This window comes from Neovison vison, chromosome 6 (assembly GCF_020171115.1).
Source record: "Neovison vison isolate M4711 chromosome 6, ASM_NN_V1, whole genome shotgun sequence".
NCBI lineage: Eukaryota > Metazoa > Chordata > Mammalia > Carnivora > Mustelidae > Neogale > Neogale vison.
In genome coordinates, this window is record NC_058096.1 from 59,094,376 (window position 1) to 59,119,536 (window position 25,161).

Consider the following 25,161-nt stretch of genomic DNA (forward strand, 5'->3'; position numbering starts at 1 on the left):
CAATTTTGGATTACCTTAAATAGGGACTCCACGATATAAAATGCAAGAAAAGAGTAGTTAGAGTATCTTAATTCCTGGTCATAGATCTCACTTAAGTTAGGTATCCAAGAAATTATAATAGGAAACATATTCATTAGTGTCACAAGATATCCAATATACTCAAATTCATCCATAAATACAATTTTATGGCATAAACGAAGAATGCAATGTCTACAAAAAATAAAGAGTTTTATCTAATAAAATAATTACACTGAATGACTTTCAGTTCAGTTCTGTTCTAATCATCTATAGTACACAGCCCAGCTTAGTTCTGGGTAGGAGCAATCACTACCTAACACTTTCTGGCATCTCCCTTCAGATATTATACTTTTAATTTCCTCCTCTGCTGGATGTCTTGAGGCTTGTTTCCCCTCTTTTTTCCCCCATCTTCCTCAACTCTCATCCATTTTTAGATTTAATAGAAATACTTTGGTCATGAGATGGGATAATTCAAATTAGAAATATTAAAAAATAATAATAAAGGGAATTCCTTCCACCTGCCAGACATGATTACTATTAACAGTTTGAATATTAGACCAATCTTTTTTCTTATGTAATCATTATCTGTAAACACAAAAATTTTATCATACATATCATTCTAAACTTTTTTTCTTTTTGTTAACAACGTATCATGAGCATCTTTCCTTGTTGAGGCATAGAATCTGTAAAAAAATAAAAGTCCCAGGATGTGTGGTAATGAAACAGTATGAATCCACATTTTATCAAAATATTTAAATCAAATATTAAATCAAATCAATAACTCCTAAATGTGAAGACAGGAAATCATCAAAATCCTAGAGGAGAACATAGGCAGCAACTTCTGTGACCTGGGCTGCAGACACATCTCTGGAGACAAGGGAACAAAAGCAAAAATGAACTATTGGTACTTCATCACAATAAAAATTCTGCACAGCAAAGGAAACAGTCAATAAAACTAAAAGACAGCCTACAGAATGGGAGCTATGTCATTTGCAAATGATATATCTGTTGAAGGGTTAATATCCAAAATCTATAAAGATCTTATCAAACTCAACACCCCCAAAATTAATAATCCAGTTAAGAAATAGGCAGAATATCCAACTTTTGTACCAATGTGGACAGGACTGGAGGAGATTATGCTGAATGAAATAAGTCAAGCAGAGAGAGTCAGTTATCATATGGTTTCACTTACTTGTGGAGCACAAGGAATAACATGGAGGACATGAGGAGAAGGAAAGGGAAAGTGAATTGGGTAAATTGGAGGGGGAGGTGAAGTATGAGAAACTGTGGACTCTGAGAAACAAACTGAGGGTTTTGGAGGGGATGGGAACGGGAGGATGAGTGGGCCTGGTAGTGGGTATTAAGGAGGGCACATACTGCATGGAGCACTGGATGTGGTGCATAAACAATGAATCTTAGAACACTGGAAAAATAAAATTAAATTAAAAAATTGATCACATACATATTTAAAAAAAGAAATGGGCAGAAGATATGAAAAGATATTTTTCCAAAGAAGATATCAGATGGCTAATAGACATACTAAAAGATGCTTAACATCACTCATTGTCAGGGAGATACAAATCAAAACCCACAATAAGATATACCTCATAATGGTCAGATTGGCTAAAACTAACAACTCAGGAAACAATAGAAATTGGCAAGGATGCAGGATTCGGAGAAAGGAGAAGCCTCTTAAACTGTTGATGGAAATGCAAACAGGTGTAGTCACTCAGGAAAACAGTAAGAGGTTTCCTCAGAAAGTTAAAAATAGAACTACCCTATCATCCAACAATTGCACTACTAGAAACTTTCCCAAAAGATACAAAAATAGAGATTTGAAGGGACATATCCACACCAGTGCTTGTAACACCATTATCAACAATAGCCAAACTATGAAATGAGCCCATAGTCCATTAGCTGATAAAGAAGATGTGGTACATGTGTGTATTCACACACACACAATCATGGAAATCATGGAATATTACTCAGCCATCAAAAAGAATGATATCTTGCCATTTGCAATGACATGGATGGAGCTAGAGTGTATTCTGCTAAGCGAAATAAGTCAGTCAGAGAAAGAGAAATGCCATATGATTTCACTCAATATGGAATTGCAAAAATGCTATCATGGAGTTCATCTCCCATGTTTTCTTCTGTGGGTTTTACAGTTTCAGGTCTTACTTTACTCCATTTCAAATTGATTTTTGTTTATGATGTAAGACAGTGGTCTAGTTTCATTATTTTGCATGTGGCTGTCCAGTTTTCTCAACATCATTTTACTGAAGAGACTATCCTTTACCCACTGTATATCATTAGCTCCTTTGTCATAAATTAATTTATTATATACTCATGGGTTTATTCCTGGGCTCTCTATTCTGTCCCGTTGATCTATGTGTCTGTTTTTATGCCAATACCATACTATTTGTTTATTACAGCTTTTAAAAAATTTTTAAAAATTATTTACTTATTTATTTTTAGAAGATTTTATTTATTTATTTGTCAGAGAGAGAAAGAAAGAGAGAGCAGCCACAGGCAGACAGAGTAGCAGGCAAAGGCAGAAGGAGAAGCTGGCTCCCTGCCAAGCAAGGAGCCTGATGTGGGACTTGATCCCAGTACGCTGGGATCATGACCTGAGCCGAAGGCAGAGGCTTAACCAACTGAGCCACCCAGGCATCCCTATGGCTTTTTAATATAGTTTAAAATCAAGAATTGTGATACCTCCATTTTTATTCTTTTTTTTCCCCCTCAAGATCATTTTGGCGATTTAGGATCTTTTGTGATTCCATACGAACATTAGTATTTTTTGAAACTTTTGTAAAAAATGTTAATTGGAATTTTGGTAAGGATTACATTGAATCTATAGATTGTTTTGAGTAGTATGGCAATCTTAACAAGATTAATTCTTCCAATTCATGAGCATAAGATATCTTTCCATTTATTTGTATCTTCTTTAATTTCTTTCATCAATGTCTTACAGTAATCAGTGTTCAGGTCTTTTGCCTTCTTGGTTAAATTTATTCCCAAGTATTTTATTCATTTTAATACAGTTATAAATGGGATTTCCTTAATTCCTTTTTGTTATTAGTGTATAGAAATGCTACTGATATTTATATATTGATTTTGCATGCTGTAACTTTACTGAATTTGTTTATTAGTTCTAACATTTTTTTTTGTGGAGTTCTTAGAGTTTTCTGTATATATCATGACATCTGCAAAAGATGTTAGTTTTACTCATTTCTTTCTGATTTGGATGACTTTTTTTTCTTGCCTAATTACTCTGGCTAGAACTTCCAATACTAAGTTTAATAAAAATTATGAGAGTGGGCCTCCTTATCTTGCTCCTGATCTTAGAGAAAAAGCTTTCAGCCTTCAGCTTTTCACTGTTGAATATGAATTTAGCTGTGTGATTGCCAACTATGGCCTTTGATGAGGTATACCACTTCTTTACCCAGTTTGTTGACAGTCATAATTTAAATTTACCCATTTTTGTCTTGTGTATCCATTATTGTAGCTATTTTTTAATACTTTTGACTTTTAAACTTTATGCTAGATTTTTATGCAATTTATCCACCATTGTTACAGTATTAGAGTGGTCTGAATTTTATCATATATTTATCTTTACCAGTGAGATTTATACTTTCATATGTTTTTCTGTTACTAATAGGGGGTGTCCTCTGGATGACAACCACAAAAACCAGGGTGCCAAACTCTTGCACAAGTTCATTTCCGGGAGAGACTGTCCTTGCAAGCTCATTAAGAACTGTTTCATGGTCTATTCTAGTCTTCGGATCTTGTGGACATAAGCCCAGTTATCTCTCAGAGAGGATGTTTTGGGGGCCCATCTCTCAAGTGGAAGTCTCAAAAGTTGGGGCACTAGATGTTGGGTCCAAACCCTTTACTTCTCATGGAGAAGCTGGGAACCACGAGTTGCCTTCTGATCGCATGCCTCAATGCCAGAGAGTTAGTTTTATGCTGACAGTGTGTCTCAGCCTTTATGACTTGTTTCAGTGTAGGTATTTTCTCATTAGCCTGATGTGTAAGAATCACTCAGCTACTTTCTGGCTTTTTTTGAGAGGGAAGTGGTCCATATGTGTCTGTGGATTTGGTATGTTGATGAAAGGATTTAAGTTCAGGGGCCTCCTATCTTAAACTATAATACAGACTGCTTTTCCTGATTTCTTTCAGCAATAAAGTCGTATCTGCCACAGCATTGCACTTGATGTTACCTTTTTCTTTCCTACCAGACATTTATTTATTTATTTATTTATATGTTTCCTTTTTTTTTTTTGACTTTTTAAAAATTGTATTATGTTAGTCACCATACAGTACATCATTAGTTTTTTTTTTTTCTTTTCAGCGTAACATTATTCATTGTTTTTGCACCACACCCAGTGCTCCATGCAATCTGTGCCCTCTCTAATAACCACCAGCTGGTTCCCCCAACCTCCCACCCCTGGCCCCTTCAAAATCCTCAGATTGTTTTTCAGAGTCCATGTCTCTCATGGTTCACCTCCCCTTCCAATTTTCCTCAACTCCCTTCTCTTTTTTGATGTAGTGTTCCATGATTTTTACCCCAATGATGCAGATGTAGTAAAAAGAAGGGCCATATGCACCTCAATGTTCCTAGCAGCAATGTCCACAATAACCAAAACGTGGAAAGAGCCAAGATGCCCTTCAAAAGATGAAAGGATAAAGTTGATGTTACCTTTTGCTTAAATTTATAAGTGACTGTAATTTGACTTGTTTATGCCATATAGATGAATCGAAAGGGGTATGGTGGGGATTATTCTCAATTCCTTTAAATCTTTAAGGTTGGTGTTAATTTCTTTATGCCTGGAATACTATATTACTTCTTACGACTATTTTGGCCAGTGTTCCACCTGGTCACTTGGACCTTCCTGCCATAATATTCTTATTCTATAGGTCAGCAAGACAATGTGAATGTTCAGCTACACACTGACTATATTCATCCCATGTATACACTTGGAGATTTAGAGAAATAACCACACAGTGGACTTGCTGGATTACTATGAAGCAGACTGGGTCAGAGACTTAACCTAAAAGCTTCCTCTCTAATTTGAGAACTGTGATAGCATTTCAAGCCTCTGGTCTTTTGTTTGTTTGTTTGCTTATTTATATTCCCTCCAAAGTCTTTTTAAAAGTCTCAGTATTCTCTTTTTTCCTACTTAAAAGTAATTTTTTAAGTAAAGTGACTAAAGGTCCATCTGAGAAAAGATTGAGGGAATATTTATCCTATGTGTTTGTGATGTTATTACAGACCTTTTTCAAAGGCTCTGGTTCTGAGAACTGACTTAGGTATAAGGAAAGGGTGGGGAATCATTATCTTCCTTTGCAGTAGTTGACCTCACCCCTTTGCTGACCAGTTCTCTATTTTTAGAAAAGTCAAATAAAATGTAGTTTACTATTTGTCTACATTGTCATTTGACACAAATTATCTTACCCATACCCAGGCCAAGGTACTCTGACTGCTATTCCAGGTTTGCTGTTCACAAAATAAATATGCCCGCCTTGCTTTTGACATTTGAGTGCTGCCATCTGTCTTCTGCCATTCCCAAATCCTTTCGATACTAGTAAGACTAGTTCCTTGGCAACCTCAACGACTGTCAACCACGTCTGGCCGAGGGCATCTATCACTGAGTTTCACAGTGTTGCCTTGTGAAAGTAAACATCCTCTGGTCCTTCCCAGGGGGGCAAAGGGATGGGTCCTTCATTCTCTTATAATAATTTTTGTAAATATTCCAGTTTTTATCATCCATACTTCACTTATTGTAGGTTATTGGCCTGGTCAAGCTTCAAAGAACAATCCCAAGAGATTAACTGTACTGGTTCCAAGTGTCCTTAACAGAATGTTGAACCTTGAATCATGGATAAGACCATCATGCCAATAAATTTTCCCTAATCTGGTCTTATTTACAACATAAATACCCTCAAGATCCATTCCATTATATGTCTACCAGTATTTGCTTGTATTACTCAGGCCCTGTAATTCCCTCAGTAGATAAATTGTCTCCTCAAGAAAGCACTGTATTTCCTCCTCTAGCTGTGTTGAGATCTGATATGGGTAATTACCTTGGAAACAGTGAGAGGTGGTAGAGAATAACCTTGAAACAAAGACAAGCTTTATCTTGTGATGTCTTTGTAGCATTTGAAGGGGATAGGAGGCTATTATCCTCTAGCAAGAAAGAGGTGGCTGCCTTCTGCCAGGCTACGGTATTCTTGGGAATTGTGAGGGTTCAAGATCTTCAGATTTATCTACCCAAGTGTTACCACTTTAGATCTCAGGTTCTTGATCTTTTTCTTTCAGAGCCCTGACCCTGATACGGAAACCCAATTAATGCTAGGTGTTTATTCTTCTTTCTGTAGCTCTAGCTGTATCCCCTCAAAATAGATAAACTATTATTGACTTATTTAGGTATGAATAATTTAAGTTGAATTTTTAATTTTAAGAATTATTTGTGTTTTCCTATTCAGTTTCTTTTGGTGACTGATTTTTTCTGTTTGTGATTCTGTCACTTCTCAATTTCAACATTTCAGTAATACTTCTATTATTGGAATTCAGCACTTAGTAATAAATGCTCACATTTGTTAAGTGCTTACCCAGTGCTAATCCCTGGTCTAGGCACTTCTACACATACTATTCATGTATTCTTTCCCACAGTTCCATGAGGAAACAGAGGAGAACCCAACTTGCATATTTTGGTGCCCATTATGCATCAGTTACTTTGTCACAGGTCATATATATATATACATATATATATGTATATATATATATACTGAGGACTGAAGGACTGAGGACTGAAAACTGAAATGCTCATTCAGATAATAAATGACAGAGACAGAGATTCTAAACCAAGCCATATGGCACCAGGATCTGCACTAATCACTTTGAGATGAGTGATATTCAGAGATAGCTTATGGGGAGTTTTTAAAATCACCCTTTCATTAAGTTGCATCAACAAAAAGAATTACTTAAAAAGTTATAGCTTTAGTCAGTATTGAAGGCTTTAAAAAACCCTATAATATGACAATCTCTTTCTTGTATTTATTGAGTGTGGTAGATTAAAGATGCTACATAATTGATACTTTTATTGAGAAGAACGGTCTATATTTCCTCCTCTTGAATCTAAGAAAAGAAACAGTAGGCATCCAAATTGGAAAGAAGCAAGTAAAATTATCTCTATTCATAGATGACATGATTTTCTACAGAAAGAATCCCAACAAATTCACAAAAAACAGGAGAGCTAATCAATGAATTCAGTGAAGTTTCACAGAATACAAAGTCAATATACAGAAATCATACACTAGGAATGAACAATCTTAAAATGAAATAAAGAAAACAGTGTCATTTATAATAGCATCAAAAAAGCAAAAGAAGTGGTTCCTGTGTGGCTCAGTTGGTTAAGCAACTGCCTTCCACTCAGAGTCCTGGGATTGAGCCCTGCATCAGGCTCCCTGCTCAGGGGAGAGCCTGCTTCTCCCTCTCCCTCTGCTTGCTGCTCTGTCTACTTGTGTTCTCTAACTCTCTGTCAAATAAATAAATAAAAATCTTAAAAAGAAAGAAAAAATAGGATTAACTTTAATCAAAGACTTGTATGCTAAGAACTATAAGACATTCCTGAAAGAAATAAAGGAAGATCTAAGTAAAGGAAAAGTCACCTCATGTTCATGAATTGGAAAGCTTAATAATATTAGGATGACAATACTGCAGATTCAATGTAATACCCATGAAAGACTCAATGACATTTTTTTTTCAAAATTAAGCAAATCCTAAAATTTATATGTAATTACATTTATATGGAATTACCTACATTGTTACACCAATCTTGAAAAAGAAAGTTGATAAACTTATATTTCCTGATTTCAAAATTATCTAACTTCTGTGGAAAACAATTTGGTGGTTCCTTGGGATAAGTTAAACATAAAATTATTTTACAATCCAATAATTTCACTCTTTGGTGCATACCCAAGAAGTGGAAAGCAGGTACTCAAATACTTTTACATGAATGTTCTTAACAACACTGTTCTCGGTAGCCAAAAGATGAAAACAACCCAAATGTCCATCAGCTGATGAATGGGTAAACAACATATGATGTATCTGTACAATGAACTATTATTCAGCCTTAAGAAGGAATAAAGTCTTGATACCTGCTACAAAGTGGATGAAGCTTATGTTACTGATACATTCTACCATGTAGATGAAAACATTATGGGGAGTGAGAGAAGCCAGAAACAAAAGACTATGTGTTCGATGATTCTAGTTATATGAAACATTCAGGACATGTAAATTCATAGAGACAAAGCAGACTAGTGCGATGCAGGAGCTGGTGGGGGTGTGTGCAGGGAGAATGGGGAGTGACTGCTTAATGAGTGCTGGTTTTATATTGGAGGCAATAAAAATTTTTTGGATTTTGACAGATGATGTTTGCCCAACATTGTGAATGTACTAAATAACATGGAATGATAACTTAGAAATGGTTAATCTTGTTATATGAAATTTACTTCAGTAATAAGAGAAAAGTTATTATACTATCTTTTTTTTCCTTCAAGTAACTTTTTGTGTGTATGTAAGTAATTTGATTATAAACTACCCCAAATATTTTCCAATATATTCAGGATATGAATTTGTTTCTTAAATTTTCTGTGGAGATTCAACATACAACCCTGAGATCTAGTTTCAAATGCTTTATCAACTGAGCCATCCAGGAGCTCCCAGGATATAAATTTAAAAAGTAGAAAGGGAATTTAAGGTCAGTATAATAACAGTTCTAGTAAGGTTCAAAATCACTTACCTTGATGGGATCCCTTTTTCCTTTTTAGTGTTATACACCCAATTGAGCAATAATTTTCTAATAAAGGCAAGAAGTTTTTTGCTTTCAGAATAATTCTTTATTGCCTCAGGACTCATATATCTGGGAAAAAAAGAAGTAATCACTAAACCTGCTTTAAAATTTGGGGACTAGATTTAATGCAGTAATGTCAGACAGCAAGAAGATGAATTTGTCCATTGATAACTAGAAATAGGACACTTTCATGAGCATAGGTCCAAGTCACAAAGTTGTAGATACAAGTAGATATATAATTATGAATTTAGATTCTGGGGCTCACTCATTAAAGAGAGATACATGGTTTAAAATAGGTCAAGTTTCAGGGAAGAAAAGAATAATGTGATTCAAATAGATCCAGTTTTCATGATGGGGCCCCCATTATCTCGTGAAATTACCTCATTAAAATGTTTGCTCTACAAAATAGACTGAAAATATCCATGCCAGTTGGGAATAATTAAATAAGAAAGTATATTTGAGGCATCCAACCCATCTCATAATCCTCTTACCTCTTTGATTGATTTCAACTTCTGGACAGGTAGTTAGGGGAATTAATGGAGAAAATACAAGTGGTGAGTAAAGAGTTAATGATTACTTGGAGAAGTCAGTGGTCCTAAAACCCCAAAGACAGTTTGGTAGCACATATCCTACTGTCTCTAGGTTTCTGATGACTTTTCTAACAAGGTAGCTCATATCTACGTGCTATGATCTGGTCTTGTTTAGCGAAATACCTTCGTTTTTGTTATCTTCATCAGAAGGGCAATAGGGCTTTGTCCTTGGGTCTGAGGCCTTACTTTAAAATATGGCTTAATGGAAGGGTATTGGTGACTTAAATTCAAAGGTGGACCTTGTCCTTCCTATTTATTATACTGTTCTTACTCTGAAATTTGAACAATTTCTCTGCTATGGGAATACAGATGTAATTGAAAAGAAGGAAGTCATTCAATTCTCTGTGACTCAATAGAATGAATGATATGGTAACCACATGGAAAATCACAAATGTATATAGGGCTTGATTCGTTCCTAATTTTAAAAATATTTATTGAATGTATTATTCTTCCTAAAAGCTGTAGAGAAGCCATAAACAAAAACAGATCACTGCCCTCAAGGATCCAGCAGACTAGAGGAACGAAACAGGCAAATAACAATTGCATTAAATTGTAGTGGGTGTTGCTGTGGAGATCATAAACAATAGGGCAGTCTGAATCCATCAAGTGGGGGGCTGGTATTTAGTGTTGGGGAATCAGGAAACCTTCTTGAAGGAATTAATGTCTCAACTAAGATCTGGTCATTTCTTAAGTTTCTATAAATCCTAAAATTCTGTGGTATGAGCAATTCAGGCTCCTGAATTCCTATCTTTTGTCATCAGATTCCTTGCTTTTTTAGGAAGATGACTGTGATCTCTTCAATTGGATAGTGAGGCAGCTGAAGCTTCCAAGGGGAGCTCTGTAATTATCAGTTAAGTGGCTGTGGGTAAATCGTTTCATCTCTTTTCTCCTCACCTTTCTCATCAGCAAAATGAAGATAATACTGACACTTATCTCACAGGATTTTTATAACTTTAGATTGGTAATACATGCAACGTGTTTAAAACTGTGCTTGGCACAGTACCTAATAAATAAAAGCTCTCTATTCAAAGAATTCTTTCTCAGGCAATTACACAGGCAGTTAGCATAGATCCTGGTGCCCCTGTTTAAATCCCCCAACTCTTTCTCTCCTTAGACTTGTTTTCTTGCCACAGGACACTCCGACGCATGCGGCGTTGCTGGAATGAGCAGCAAATGGCAAAGTCAACTGCAAGGCAAGTACTGACTCTAAGTGTAATTAAGAGTTACTTCTCTGGAGATTGGACCACCATTCCACTAATGTTGATACTCCCCACAGCGCCTGCCATATACCTTTGCACATATTCGTATATAATATTTATCTCATTTATGAATCACTAAAAAGTAATATATTCTAAAATGTGCCTTTGTTATCTAATAGGCATCCTTTCAACCCTTTAACTCCCTTCTCCTGATTCTGGGTCTTCCTAGGCATACATTGCTTCTGCCTTCCTGGAGTTAAAGAGGAAAAATCAAGGCAATGGGTTGACTTGCTCTATACTGCTTTTTTTTTTTTTTTAAATATTAACTTCTCCTGAACAATGCAGTGATAATGCTTTTCAGCATGTTATTTATTCATCCATTTTAAAAACTCTCGCTGTCCACTGTGTGTCTGTCTTCTTTAAAGTGTGCGTCACACTGTTTCTAAGTGTTCATTTGGCCAGCCCTCTGTCCCCGTCTCCTTCCTGTAAGCATCTGAATGGCCTAGAGTTGGGGGCAAACGGAGGCCCTTGTTCTTATGCCTCATTCATCAAGAAAACAAAATATTAAGCCAGATGTATTTTATCTTACTTCCTTGACAAGTATGTCATAAGGATTTGTATGGCTAGGCTTGAAATGCAATCTCTTTCACTCTTTGAAATCTGTACTCCCAACTTTAATGAGACTGCGCTCCGGCGTCCAGCTGCTTCTCTTCCCACACGGGGCTGTATCGCTCTCTGAGCCACAAGCCAGCACTGGGGAGTGGACACCCGGCTGACGCTGCTCTTAGCTTTCAGCGTAGGCGCACCAAAGGCCCCGTCTGCCCTCGAGATAACGGCCCAAGGGAAAGGCCCAAGAAGACCAGATGAGTGAGCTTTGGGACCATTCGAGCAGGGAATTTTGGTGTCTTCAATGCTAGGAGTGTGGTTTATTTTATTTTTTATTTTTCTTTTTAAAGATTTTATTTATTTATTTGTTTGTCAGAGAGAGAGAGAGAGCACACAAGCAGGCAGAGAGGCAGGCAGAGGCGGAGAGAGAAGCAGTCCCCTTGCCGAGCAAGGAGCCTGATGCAGGACTTGATCACAGAACCCTGGGATCATGACCTGAGCCAAAGGCAGCGGCTTAACTGACTGAACCACCCAGGCATCCCTATTTTATTTTATTTTTTTTTAAGATTTTATTTATTTGCCAGAGTGTGTGCGCACACGAGAGAGAGAGAGACAGACAGACAGAGAGACAGAGAGACAGAGAAACAGAGAAAGCGCAAGCAGGGTGAGCAGCAGGCAGAGGGAGAAGCCGAGTCCCTGCTCAGCGGGGACCCTGATGTGGGCTCCATGTCAGGACCAAGGAACCATGACCTGAGCTGAAGGCAGATACTTAACTAACTGAGCCACCCAGGGGACCAAGGAGCATGGTTTAGAAGAAGAAGTTATGTTATGTCTGGGCTTTGGGGGGCTATCGTTGTTAACTGCAGAGCAGTTTAACTCTCCTCTTAGCCCCATCATATATACCCTTCATCCTTCCAAGGGGATCGGAGGTTAACAAGTGGATTTCAAGGAACTTGCCGTGTAGTACAGAGGCTTACAGCAAAAGAAGCTATTACAAAACTATGCTGGGTATTAAGAGAGAATATGCACCGATGTGTTTGGAGGAATTAACAGAGTCTTTGAACTTAGTGAGGCATTCAAGCAGTCTAAGAGGAAGAGTGTTCTACCACAGCTCAGCTTTGGGGGCAAAAGGAGGAAGGGAAGAGCGTCTCAGCTAGCAACAGCAACACATTCAAAAGTGCAGGAGTCTGAATAAGGAGAGCAAGCTGGGAAACCGAAAGGAAGTGATTTGGCCTGATTTGGGGGTGCAGAGCAGGCCGTGGCTTGCACACGTGTTACCAGATGATCCCAGGTTACCAGAAAGAGCAAGCAAACTCACTTGCATCGTTTCCTAAATGCAGGGGCTTAGGATGGAAACTTTCTCTTGCCAGTGTACTTACTCTCCCTTCTTCTCTCCAAAGCTTCCCGCGGCACCGACCAGCACCTGGACTGCACTCTGGGACAGAGTCTCATTCCTGTATTGTCTTTGGTAGCTCGCCTAAAAAAAAGGGGAAGATTATGATAGAGCATGGATGACAATAACATGACAATGACAGTGACGATGACAATAACAATAACAACAACAATAACTTAGTGTTTCCTTTATGGAAAGGTAGTCTGTGAGAAAGAAGTAAAAAATCCCTAAGTAATCTACTATCTCTATAAAAAGAACGTTTCTAGGCAGTCCAGACCTTGCATCAGTGCGGAAGGCTCATCTGAGCTTTGGGTAAAACCAAACTGGTTCTTCAGGAAACTAAGTTCCCCCTAGATGTTAATTAGGCTTTCAAAAATTAGTGGCGTTCTGTCGCCAAATAACTTTGGGAACTTCCTGCTGCTAGTGTATCCCCATCTTAACAGTTTATGATGTACATTAGAAATTTAAAGACTCTGAGAACTGCTCTTGTGGGGAACCCTGGTTTATAATTTTGATTTCATTTTTCCAAATATTTTGACAACGCAACTGTTTTCTCTAGTCTATTATAAGCATTAAATGGACTGCTGCTGTGGTGCAGAAAGCAGTCATTTGTTCACTTGATCCATATACTGAGACCCACTTTGCTTCTGGCACTAACTCTGATGCTGGAGAAGCCCTCCCGTCCAACACTGGCCCGGCCTCAGTGTGCTGAACACTGTCCAAAATCATTGCACAGACCAGCTTCCTGAATTGGAATGTATAAGTAAAGACTTTTGCTTCCATAGAACACATCTGCACCATCATTTATGGATATTAAAATGCAGTTTTGCTCTTGAGGGATACCAGAATGGGATATAACTAATATTTTAAAAAGATCTTATTTCTTTATTAGTGAGCGAGCGAGAGAGAGAGAATGAATAAGTAGTGGGGAGGGGCAGAGGCAGAGAAGCAGACTCCCCGTGGAGCAGGGAGCCTGATGTAGGCCAAAGGCACAGGCTTACCTGACTGAGCCACCCTGGTGCCCCAGAATGAAACTAGGTTTTTTTTTTTTTTTTTTTAATAATTTTTTAAATTTTTTATAAACATATATTTTTTTAAGAATGAGGCAACAAGAGTGTCTGGGTGGCTCAGTGGGTTAAGCCTCTGCCTTTGGTTCGGGTCATGATCTTAGGGTCCTGGGATCGAGTCCTGTATTGGGCTCTCTGCTTAGCAGGGAGCCTGCTTTGCCCTCTATCTCTGCCTGCCTCTCTGTCTACTTGTGATCTCTCTTTATATCAAATAAATAAATAAAATCTTGAAAAAAAAAAAAAGAATGAGGTAACAAAGGTCATTTTTCTGTAACACAGGAGCTCAACAGAGTAACGTTCTTCTTCTTAAACTTAGTTAAAATACTTATAAAATAATGTGAGATTAGCATATTATCAATATCCTTGCAGGGAAACACCATAGTCTGTTGAAAAATAAGGAAGCTGAAAGTAGTGTAGAACTCATGAAAGCTTAGCAGCACAAATGACAAAACAGACACTAGAAAAATGTTAATTCTTAATTGATCATCCATACCAAAATGTAAGAAGAATTTAGAGAATGGTTGATACTTTAAAGTAACTGCCATTTATTGGGTGACCTACCATACTATGAAATTAACTGATTTATATATATTTTGCATAGAATTATTTAATTCTTGCAAGAAATTTATGGGGAAGATATTCTAATCTGTATTTCATAGATGAGAAAGCTGAGACTCAGAGGATTAAGGGTTTTTCCCAAGATCACATTAGAAACTCAGTTTTCTCTGAATTTAAAGCCTGTCTCCCCTTTGTCTTCTGGTTGGGGATGTTGCCTCTCCTTTACCACACTGTCTTATCATACTGTGCTTCCTCTTCTAATGTACAACAGTAGTGAGGGTATCGCTCCAGTTAATAATAACTGGCTGAGATTTAAATAAAAGCTCTCACAGCTTTGAAAATTGTTAATAGACTGATTAATATTATGGTTGGAACAGTAAGCATTAGAATTGAGATTGCAGAAACCAAACTAACAAACCAAGGTAAACATGAAGATTGGCCAGAACAAAGAAGTCCAAAAAAGATGCGAGATGAGATAAAGAGCTGGAGAACAGAACAGAAAGATCCAACCTACTTTAAAAAATAGGATTTCCTGGGTAAGACCCGATACATAGCACAAAATCAACAAAGATATAATGATAGAAAATGAACATTTAGGGCAAGAAATAAAAAAAAAATACATGAATGTATATTCCTGAAAACATAGGATATCTGAAGTGGAAAAAAATCTAAGAGTTCTTGCAGTTAGCATTTTCCTATTTTACAGATGGGGAGAAAAGAGACTAAAAAGAATAAGCTCTGAGTCACATTATTAACGAAAGCAAAACTTAAAATGGATTCTTCTGTATTGATTTGGAGGGTTCCTGAATACTGCATTTTCCTGAAATAAATAAAAAATCTGGAGATGACTCAAAGATATGATATAAAATCTGCTGGCGGAACAAAGCACTATGTGGGCATAAGTTCATACGTCATGGCACTGCCTCAGTTGCTTAAAGAAATTATTTAGGTCCTTGGAAAAGCTGTCTTTGAGAGTCAGCCTCTCTGCTAGGACTAATGCTGAAGAGAGAACAATTGTACCCTATAGACCTTCCATTTTCCAAGTGAGAATGAACAGGTAGAATGCTGGGAATTCTGTATGGCTGGAATAGCTGAGACTTGCATGAGAGTCCATAGGCAGTGGTGAAGGCCCACCATGAACATTTTGAGAGCATGAGTCACGGCAATGAGTTAAGATCCTGACCTGGATAGTAAATGGTAACTAGCCTATTAGCAGTTTTCCACAGAGTCTAGGATGCTGCTGTGCCACAGAATTTCTCTAACCTTTATCCAAGATTTGATCTGAAAAGTACTCTCTACCTAAAGCTATTAGCAGAATTGGTATTGTTCATGAAAAGCTGGTGTAGAGCCAGAGATGGGTGGTGTGGAAATGGTTGCATAACACACCTGAAGATTCAGTTCCCCTGTAATTCCTGCCTTGGGATCTGTGAAATTCCCAAATCCTCTTAATAAATCACCTTTTACTTAGGCTAATTTGGATGAATCTATTTCCCTTTTCTTTCTTTTTCAGTCAAATGGATTCCCAAGATAGCACCAAACTTTCCTTTGCCTTTGTAACAATCTCTTAAGCTATGCAGGTAAGCATAGCCAAGATGGCTTAAAAAACAAAACAAAACAAAATAAAACAAAACAAAAACAGATGTCTTTAGCGAAGGACAAAGTTCTCAGGATAATTTTAGGCCCAAATATCATTTTGAAAGTGTATGATCAAGTACTGACTATTTGTGCCGACAAGAGACGCCTGTTGGCCAGCTCCGTTGCTTCAACGTTAAGGGTCTCGTTTAACCCCTTACAGTTTAGACACGTCACCTTTTGATGTTCTGTTTGTTCTCCTTGGTTCAACTAAGTGAAACAGAAATAAAAACAAAAAAACCCCAAATACATGAATATTAAGATATTGTTTAGCATAACCCTCAAACAATTCACCTAAAAATTTGGTTCAAAAAATTATAGAAAACCTGTTAAATATAGAAGAAGAGTTCAGATGAGTTTCCTCATCATTTCACAGTTATCTAGAAAGTAAAATAATTGCCACTTTTGGAGGAAAGACATTATATCCTGTTTTTACATTTACATGGCATTATTGACATTTTATAAAAGCTACCATATATATGATCCCATTTTAAACCAATGGTTCTGGAAGTCTGGACTCTGAGCAGCCTCAGCGTCACGTGGAAATTGTTAGAAATGAACATTCCCAGACCCCATTGCAGACCTGCTAAATCAGGAAGTCTGGGGAAAAGGGCAGCAATCTGTGTTTTTACAAAGCATTCCAGATTCTTGCGGCTGCTAAAGTTTGACAATCACTGCCTTAACCTAATCACTTAAGGTAGAGTAGAAAATGAACTTAGCATTGGGAGATGGGGATTATGGATAACTTCATTTTATAGCAGAGAAAAGCTGAAGCTCAGAGAAAACTGAAGAATTGCTCAAGATCACAAAGCTATTTATTAAGTGAGAAAGCCAGGTTATGAACCCAGATTTTCTGAGTCCAAGGCCAGTGCTCTACCCATAACACCATAATATCCCCCATGTTTGATTATCTGCCTTCCTAAACAGACCAAGTATCAGAGTGGGGGGCCTCAGCCTTGACTTTGCACTAGAATCAGCTGGGTAAAAGGAATGAAAACACATATTCCTGAGACCCACCTCAGACCATCTGGATTATTAGAATCTCCTGAGTGGGGCTGGGAAATAAAGCCATATTTTAATAAGCTTTTTAGAAGAGTCTCATGCAATCAGATTAGTAAAAGTCCACAACCAGAAATTGGGAGCTACTATAGAAATAATTGGATTTGACTTGGTACTTGTAGTATCCAGAAATCCCGGCAGTATTCCTACAGGCAGAGGGCTTGGTCCCTAGGGGGCGCTTCCAGCACTGGTTAGTGGATATGAAATGCATTTTGCAGAATCCTACTTTATAGAAACCAATTATCTTATGTCTACACTCCTAGAAGTTGGCTCCTCATATTGTAAGACTCATCAAAAACACTGCAACAACTGCATCATACAGTATGCATTGAAACACTGCACTGAAAACTGGATGTAACATAGGAGATAGCAAAGCAGCAGCAGTAGCACTGAGAAGATTCCAGAACAACTTTTATTATTTCTCCTTATGACAACCAGGACCGACTGGGGAGTTACATACCCTTCAATGATTAAGAAGTCTGACCACAGAGATTCTAAAGCCTATCTCAGAAGCAGGAGGTGACATCTCACCCACACCTAAAGCCTAATGATACTGGCTTTGAATGCTATTTGATATCAAAAAACAATATTAATCATGAGGGCTAGCAAGTAATTGGCACATATAGTAGTGTAAACAAATGTTAAATAAATGCTGGACAAGGGCACCTGTCTACTGTCCATCTAATAAAACACTAGCCATTTTCTCTGGCTCACTCTCCTCCTTTATGGCATCTTTCCTAGGGAGCTCCAAAGCACTGTTACTTCTTTTGAACTTACAACACTAAGATTCCCTTCTTACTATTATGACAGTGGGTTACCAATACAACCTCTCTGTCAGTTACAGGTAACAATAAAATTAAGACTTAAGGTAATTATATCTACTTTGAAGGAGTAAAGAAAAGGTATGACTTGCTTACCGCATATGGGTTTTGAAGTATAATTGCCTTTTCAACCATATTCCAATCTGCATTGGCAAGATCTTTGTCAAATTTGAGTGCAGAGGCTGCAGATTTGGTTAGCTCTTGGAAGTGTTGAAATGTACAATAAAGTGATTTATATTTTGTTGATGTGACATCACGAAGACCTTTGGTATGAAGAGTATGTTTTATCAATAACAGGGATACCACCATTTTGACAGGGATTGTATAGTTTCCTTTTGTTCCTACTGCCACCAACTATTTTTAATTTAAGTTAAACTCAACATAAATTGTTCATGATGGAAACATTAACAATTTCAAGCTTTTTGACTTTCACACTCCTCAAAAAAGCTGAGGTACATAATAATAACAGTAATAGTTAATATTTATTGAGAGCTTACTATATGCTAAGAAAACACTTCATAGTACATTGAATGTATTAAGTCTTTGATTACCTTACCTTTTCCCAGTTTGTTAGATGAGAAGACAGAAGAACAGAGGTGTAATGATTATTTTTATGTGTAGTACTTGACTGGGATAAGGATCCCCAGATATTTGGTAGTATTATTCTAGGTGTGTTGGTGAAGGTGTTTCTGGATAGAATAGCATTTAAATTGTAGAATGGGTAAAGCAGATTGCCCCCTCACTGCCAGCAAACCTCATCTAAACCACTGGAGTCCTGAATAGAACAAAAGAAAATGTACTCTGCCTCACAGTCTTTGATTTGGGACAGCAGTCGTCTCCTGCCTCTGCATTTGGGCAGGAACTTAAACTAATTGACTTTCCAGGTTCTCAGACCTTTGGACTACAGATCTTGGGACTTCTCAGCTTCCATGACCATGCAAACCGATTTCCTATAATAGTATCATATGTATGTGCACACAGAATAGATGACACCTACATATATAGGGGATATATATATATATATATATGAGATATACATGTAGGAGATATGTATCTGTGTATACGTATAACTATACTACCTACATATACATCCCTGACATACATATCCCATATATATGTACATACTTACAAATACACAGAACATAGGTAGATATACAAATATGCAGGAGATACATATGTAGGAGGCATCAATATAGATATGTACATATATACATGTACATATACATATAATATAGATATGTGTATTTATACTACCTAAATGTAATATCGTGTATATGTATATGGTAAGTGTATATGATATATATTTGTCTTCAGACCTCATTAAGGTTTGAAGGACTCTTCCTATCAGATACAAAGTCCTTTTAATGAGCCACAGAAGCTTCCTTGGAAAGCAATAATGTTCGTGAGCAAATGTTCACTGCTCTCAGTGCAAATAAATAGGTGCTCCTCAGTAAGAATTTTAAGTTTATTTAGCTATTAAGTAGAACATGTGATACTCTTTGCCAAAACTTCCCTTCTTTGATCTTGTTTTCCCAATTTACTATGTTAAGGCTCAGAGAATTTTAAAAAGAAAAAAGGTTTTGGTTGCAAATACAAGGCAGGCGGACAGTTTGGGTAATGCGATGCCATCAGTAAAGATGGCGTCTCAGATTGATTACAAACGGCATGAAGGTGAAAGCTCTGTGTAACGGAAAGGGCGATAGAGCAGTTGGGAGTATAATGGATTGAAAGCATCAGGGCTGCTTGTTTCTAGTTCCTCAGTTGCTGTTTTCTTGTTGCATGACCTTGGGCAGGAACTTTTACCTCTCTAGATCTCCACTCTTCCCTTGTTAGAAAATAGTCGGTGAGGGTTGCTGGAGGGGAGGCGGGTCAGAGAAATAGGGTGGCTGGGTTATGGACATTGGGGAGGGTGTGTGCTATGGTGAGCACTGTGAATTGTGCAGGACTGGTGATTCACAGACCTGTACCCCTGAAGCAAACAATACATTATATGTTAATAAATTTTTAAAAAATAATTAAAAAAATAGAAGATGAAAACAGGCATAACCGCTTAATGCAATTGTCTCCTACAGCTGCTATTTTTGCTTCTCTGCTCTTCAATCATTTATCCACAGAACTAGAGTTAACATATAATTACACTTGCTTAAAACTGGCCAAGGAATTCGTCTTGTCCTTAGAATAAAATCTTAAAATCCGAGGCCCTTCATTACTTAACCCCTTCCTACCTCTCCCATCTGGACATTCTCCATTATCTGCTTGTACTCAAAGGGTCAAACCCTCTTTCCTTGAATATACTCAGCTTCTAGCTTCCTCAGGAACCTAGCACCCATTGTATTTTCTATCTTATGTAATGTGTAATTTGTTTACGTTGTTGTGCACGTGACTCTCTGGTCCTGCCTCATTTGACTTGCTGTCTGTTTCTTTTTTCTCCAGTGTAAGCTCCACTGACACAGAAATTCTGTCTGTCTTCATAATGCATCATTATCAGTTAGAATAGTGCCTGGCATATAAGAAGTTTTCAATAAAAGTTTGTTGAATAATTGAAAAAACTTATTGTATTATTTTATTTAAACTAGACTAATGCAAATAAGTAATCTTTTTTAAATTTACTAGCTTATTGGCCTAATCTGTTTATATGCTTTTTAAAAAATTTTTTTTATTTGTGTATTTGAGAGAGACAGAGATAGTGAGAGAGAGCACGAGCGGGGAGGAGGGGGAGAAGCTCACTCCCCACTGAGCATGGATCCCAATGCAGAACTCTGTCCCAGGACCCTGGGATCATGACCTGAGCCAAAGGCAGATGCTTATCCAACAGAGCTACCCAGGATCCCCTATTCATATGCTTTTATATAGAGAGCCAATTTCTTCTTCTATTAGACACCTGATTTTCATTTATGTGGATTCTTTCCTCATTAATAGCAATTCTTTAGCATTTTTAGAATGTTTATCTCTTCATTAATAGTAATTACAAGGGGTTACTTAGTAATTAGTAGAGTTTACCTAGTAATTAGTAATTACTAGGGCTTACCTAGTTTACTGACTGCCATTGGCAAAATAAATCTATTGACAATCAAGGTAATTAAGCATACTGACACTCCATGAAATAATACCTATAATAGAAAGAAAAATACAAAGTAAATATTCATGATAATTTCTTATAGCATATTCTATATTTACCAATGAAAATTAAACTAGATTTTACTAGGTCAATAAATGCTCATAGTAGGGAGAGAATTTGAAAGTCAGGCATGATGAAAGTACTCTGGGGATTATCTGTCTCCCTGCATGTATTTTATCCATGTTTTTGGAACCAAATCAAGACTCAGGCAGGACACGTGGTTTGACAAGTAAACATGCACTTACAGAGACATTGGGGGAAAAAAATGCTTGTCCCTAAATTCCATTGCTGTACTTCTTGGGCCTTCATATATTGGGTGCATCATATATTTAACCAATTTAATAGCTATATATATCCAGTTTAGTATAGGAAAAAGACCTGACATCCATTATTCATTATGGCCAGAGCCAGAATTCCACAGGCATCAGTAATTTGCTAAAGCTTCCGGAAGCATTCTAACACACATGCAAAGTTGAGGACCTCTAAGTTATATTATTTCAATAGAAATATGAGCTAATGTCTGTATAGTAAGTGTAGGGCACAATATATCAAACTTATTTAATCCTCACTACCATTCTATGAAGTATATACCAGTATTGTCCAATTACACAGGAGACAAACCCAGGCACTGTTATTTACACAAGGTTGTTGGCCTTTGTGCCCCTGAGTACATATTCTGTATCAGGTACTATTTTTAAAAATATTTATTCATTTGGGCGCCTGGGTGGCTCAGTGGGTTAAGCCGCTGCCTTCAGCTCGGGTCATGATCTCAGGGTCCTGGGATCGAGGCCCGCATCGGGCTCTCTGCTCAGCAGGGAGCCTGCTTCCTCCTCTCTCTCTGCCTGCCTCTCTGCCTGCTTGTGATCTCGCTCTGTCAAATAAATAAATAAAATCTTTAAAAAAAATATTTATTCATTTATTTATTTGACGGGGGAAAGGATGGAGGGAGAGCGAGAGAGAAAATCTGGAGTGCAATGCAGGGTTCTATCTCATGATCATGACATGAGCCAAAACCATTTAGATTTGGAGGCATAACTGATCAAGCCACTCAGGCACCCTTATCAGGTACCATTTTAAAATTATTTATAAGTTTTAACTCCTTTAACTTTTTTTTTTTTTTTTAAGATTGTATTTATCTATTTGGCAGGGGGAGAAACAGAGAAAGCGAGCACACACAAGCACGGAGAGCAGAAGCACAGACAGAAGGAGAGGCAGGCTCCCAGCTGAGCAAGGAGCCTGACACAGATGTGGGGGCTCCATTCTAGGACCCTGGGATCATGCCCTGAGCTGAAGGCAGATGCTTAACCATCTGAGCCACCCAGGTGTCCCCATAATAAACTTATTTTAAAAGTGTAATGAAAAGGGGTGCCTGGGTGGCTCAGATGGCTAAGTGTCTGCCTTTGGCTCAGGTCATGATCCCCGGGTCCTGGAATGGAGTTCTGCATCAGGCTCCTTGCTCAGTGGGGAGTTTGCTTCTCACTTTCCCTCTGCCACTCCCCCTGCTTGTGCTCCCCTTGCTTGTGCTCTCTCACTCATGCTCTTTCTCTCTCTTTTAAATAAATACATAAAATCTTAAAGAAAAAAAATTGAATGAAAAGATAAACCCAAATCATCCAATCAGATGTTAGAAAGATAAGAGTAGGGAAGGTGTGTTTACCTCTCTTATCTTATTTTATGGCTTTTATTGCTCTTGTAATGAAAAACATGATTGTAGCGTTGAGGAAGGGGTTTAGGGAATCCCTAAGCCAGAATGTTCCCCAGGAAGAGGAAAATTGCCAGTTGTTTTTCCTCTCCCCAATCTTGCCAGCACAGCTAAACCACTCCCGTCATCCAAGTGGGATTGAGCTACCGCTCCACGAAAATGTATTTTAGTACACAGAAACAATATTTGTAAAATGCTCAAATAAAAAAATTCATTTATCTTTACTTGAGATTTTTCCCTCTCAGAGCCAAGAGAAAGTTCAGAGTAGGCAAGCAGAAGAGCCATGTTTATATTAGGCGTTCCTTTCATTTCACTCCAGACCATTATGAATGCCCAGCGCCAGCTGAACCCATGGCCAAGTCGAGACAAAACAGGGCTCATTATTAGAAAGACCAGAAGTCTAAAACACAAAAGAGATTTTAAAAAGTTATTCTTGCCATAGACATTTTTTTTCCCCCATTTCATTCTACTCTATTCCGGTCTATTCCCTGTGGAATGGCCGACTCTCAGACAAAGGAACCAACTTTTCACACACCATGGCGCCGAAAAAAGGCAGAAGGGCATTTCATTGAGAGAGATGCCAAGAGGATGGCATTATTCTTTTTGTTCTTTCTATGAAGTTTGTAGTAGGGTAATTCCACATTTCTTGGGGTAGAAAAGAAAAAGTTAGAGATGTTTTGTGAATCTATTCTATCCTGGATTCTCCCCACTCCCCCCAAAATAAAAAAAGTCTAACGAATAAGAACTGAAGGGGAAAATGTCTTCCCTTTCTTTGTTCTTTGTAGATTTTTAACCTTGCTGAATTTATCCAATACTGGCAGATTTGTTTCTAGTTTTTTCTTTTAATCACATATCTCCTACATTTCACACCAATTGTATCTGATAATTTGGTAGTAATTTCCATTTAGTTGGCACTAGCCAACTGCTGTCGACTCCTACTTAGTTTTCCTAGATGGAGGCAGAACCCTAGCAACACAAGGGATAGAACCTGGAGAGTGTAGTCATGGTGGTTTTTCCTCCTCTATATCATATCCTTTTCACTAACATGGGCAGACTTTTTCCTGCCTTTTACCACTGAAAAGGGGACTACAAAAATTATTTAGGCGAAAAGGACATTTACAAGGAGGACTTTCTAATGATTTTTAAAAATCTGTAACTATAAATTAATCAGAAGGAAATTATTTGTTGTACAATATTAAGCAAACAAAAGCAACATAAAATTTTTATTTATGATTGATGCTGAACTTTGTGAAACCTCATAGGAAAAAATAACACTGGATGAAACATACCAAATGTTAACAGCAGTTTCCCCTGGGTAGTAAAATTACGAAAGATTTTTTTTCTTCTAATTAAAAAAAAATTATAGAGTTCTTAGATTACTTTGACATGCAGTTAGAAGTTGAACGAAAACCCCCCACTAAAACAGTAATTTGCTAATGATTCTTTGGTAAGTTTAAGAGGGAATTCTTCATTTTCATTCTAAGGAATGACACATTTTTATTTTAAAAAATATCTTTGGGCTTATTCAGTGTCCTATAAATAGAAAAATTCAAATGACATTCTTACCTTAAAACAATAAGTGTGAAATAGATATTTAATGAATAATATATGTCAGAAAATGATATGTATAAATAGGTATGTGCAGGAATTAGAAGTCCAACGAAGGTAAACACCATAAGTAAAGCAACAAATGATAGACAATTCCAGAATCTGCATTTTCAAAAAAGTTGAATGTAGTTAATTACAGGTAAGTAATCTAACACATTTATCACAAGGCTTATTCATGTGAAACATTGTGCTAGGCCTAATCAAGAAAATAAAGATGAATAAGGCATTACCTATACACAAAGGGCTTATAATTTAACTGGGAGAAAGGAGCAGTAAGGCAAGTAAACTATATGTAAATTAGTCTTTCTTTTGGGATTGATTCTGAAAACATGTTTTGGTTCACTCAGGTGCCGTGGTTCATGTGGCTTGAAAATCCCCGTTGTGAACTCCTTGTATCATTAGGAAGAGCTAAAATTATCTTTAAAAGGATTACTGAACTGCGAATCTGCTTTATATAGTGATAGAATTAAGGCTTACCCTAAAATCTAGTGAGCACTTAGAAGATGTGAATTAATCCTTTATTCAAATGAATGCCCTCTGTATATTTCTCCTTTTGGGATTTGTGAATGTATGTACATTTTAAAGTGCCTAAGAGCCCAGGAAAACTCTACATCACTCTGAAGTGCATGTTCTCATCTGCTACAGGCAAAGCAATTTGGTAAAGGACACTCAGTTACCAGTATTTGTCATGTTTTGGTGTTGGCACCATAGGAGGCTATTTTTAAAATTTACTTTTTATTATCTTCCTATATATTCCTGCAAATGTCACCATATTAACATTAATAACAAAATAAATTGAGAAGATTAAAAGGGCACACAAATACCACTTTCATGAGATGACGGTGGCTTGGTTTAACCATATGCTACTAGGGTTTTCAATCCCTGAAACCCTTAAAAAGAATGATTGTCCCTTCTCTAGAAAAATGGAC

General features: G+C 37.3%; 1 protein-coding gene across 1 annotated transcript in view; it reads right to left on the reverse strand.

Moving 5' to 3' along the window:
* SLC9C1 (solute carrier family 9 member C1) overlaps positions 1-25,161 on the reverse strand; it is an 83,088-nt gene that overhangs the window by 25,449 nt on the left and 32,478 nt on the right. Inside the window, exons 8-15 of the mRNA XM_044255046.1 lie at positions 24,191-24,334; positions 22,850-23,024; positions 20,833-20,914; positions 17,901-18,067; positions 16,012-16,134; positions 12,654-12,751; positions 8,829-8,948; positions 15-210 (exon numbers count right to left, since the gene is read on the reverse strand). Of these exons, the coding sequence (XP_044110981.1) occupies positions 15-210; positions 8,829-8,948; positions 12,654-12,751; positions 16,012-16,134; positions 17,901-18,067; positions 20,833-20,914; positions 22,850-23,024; positions 24,191-24,334 (1,105 nt within the window). The remainder of the gene's footprint in view (positions 1-14; positions 211-8,828; positions 8,949-12,653; positions 12,752-16,011; positions 16,135-17,900; positions 18,068-20,832; positions 20,915-22,849; positions 23,025-24,190; positions 24,335-25,161) is intronic.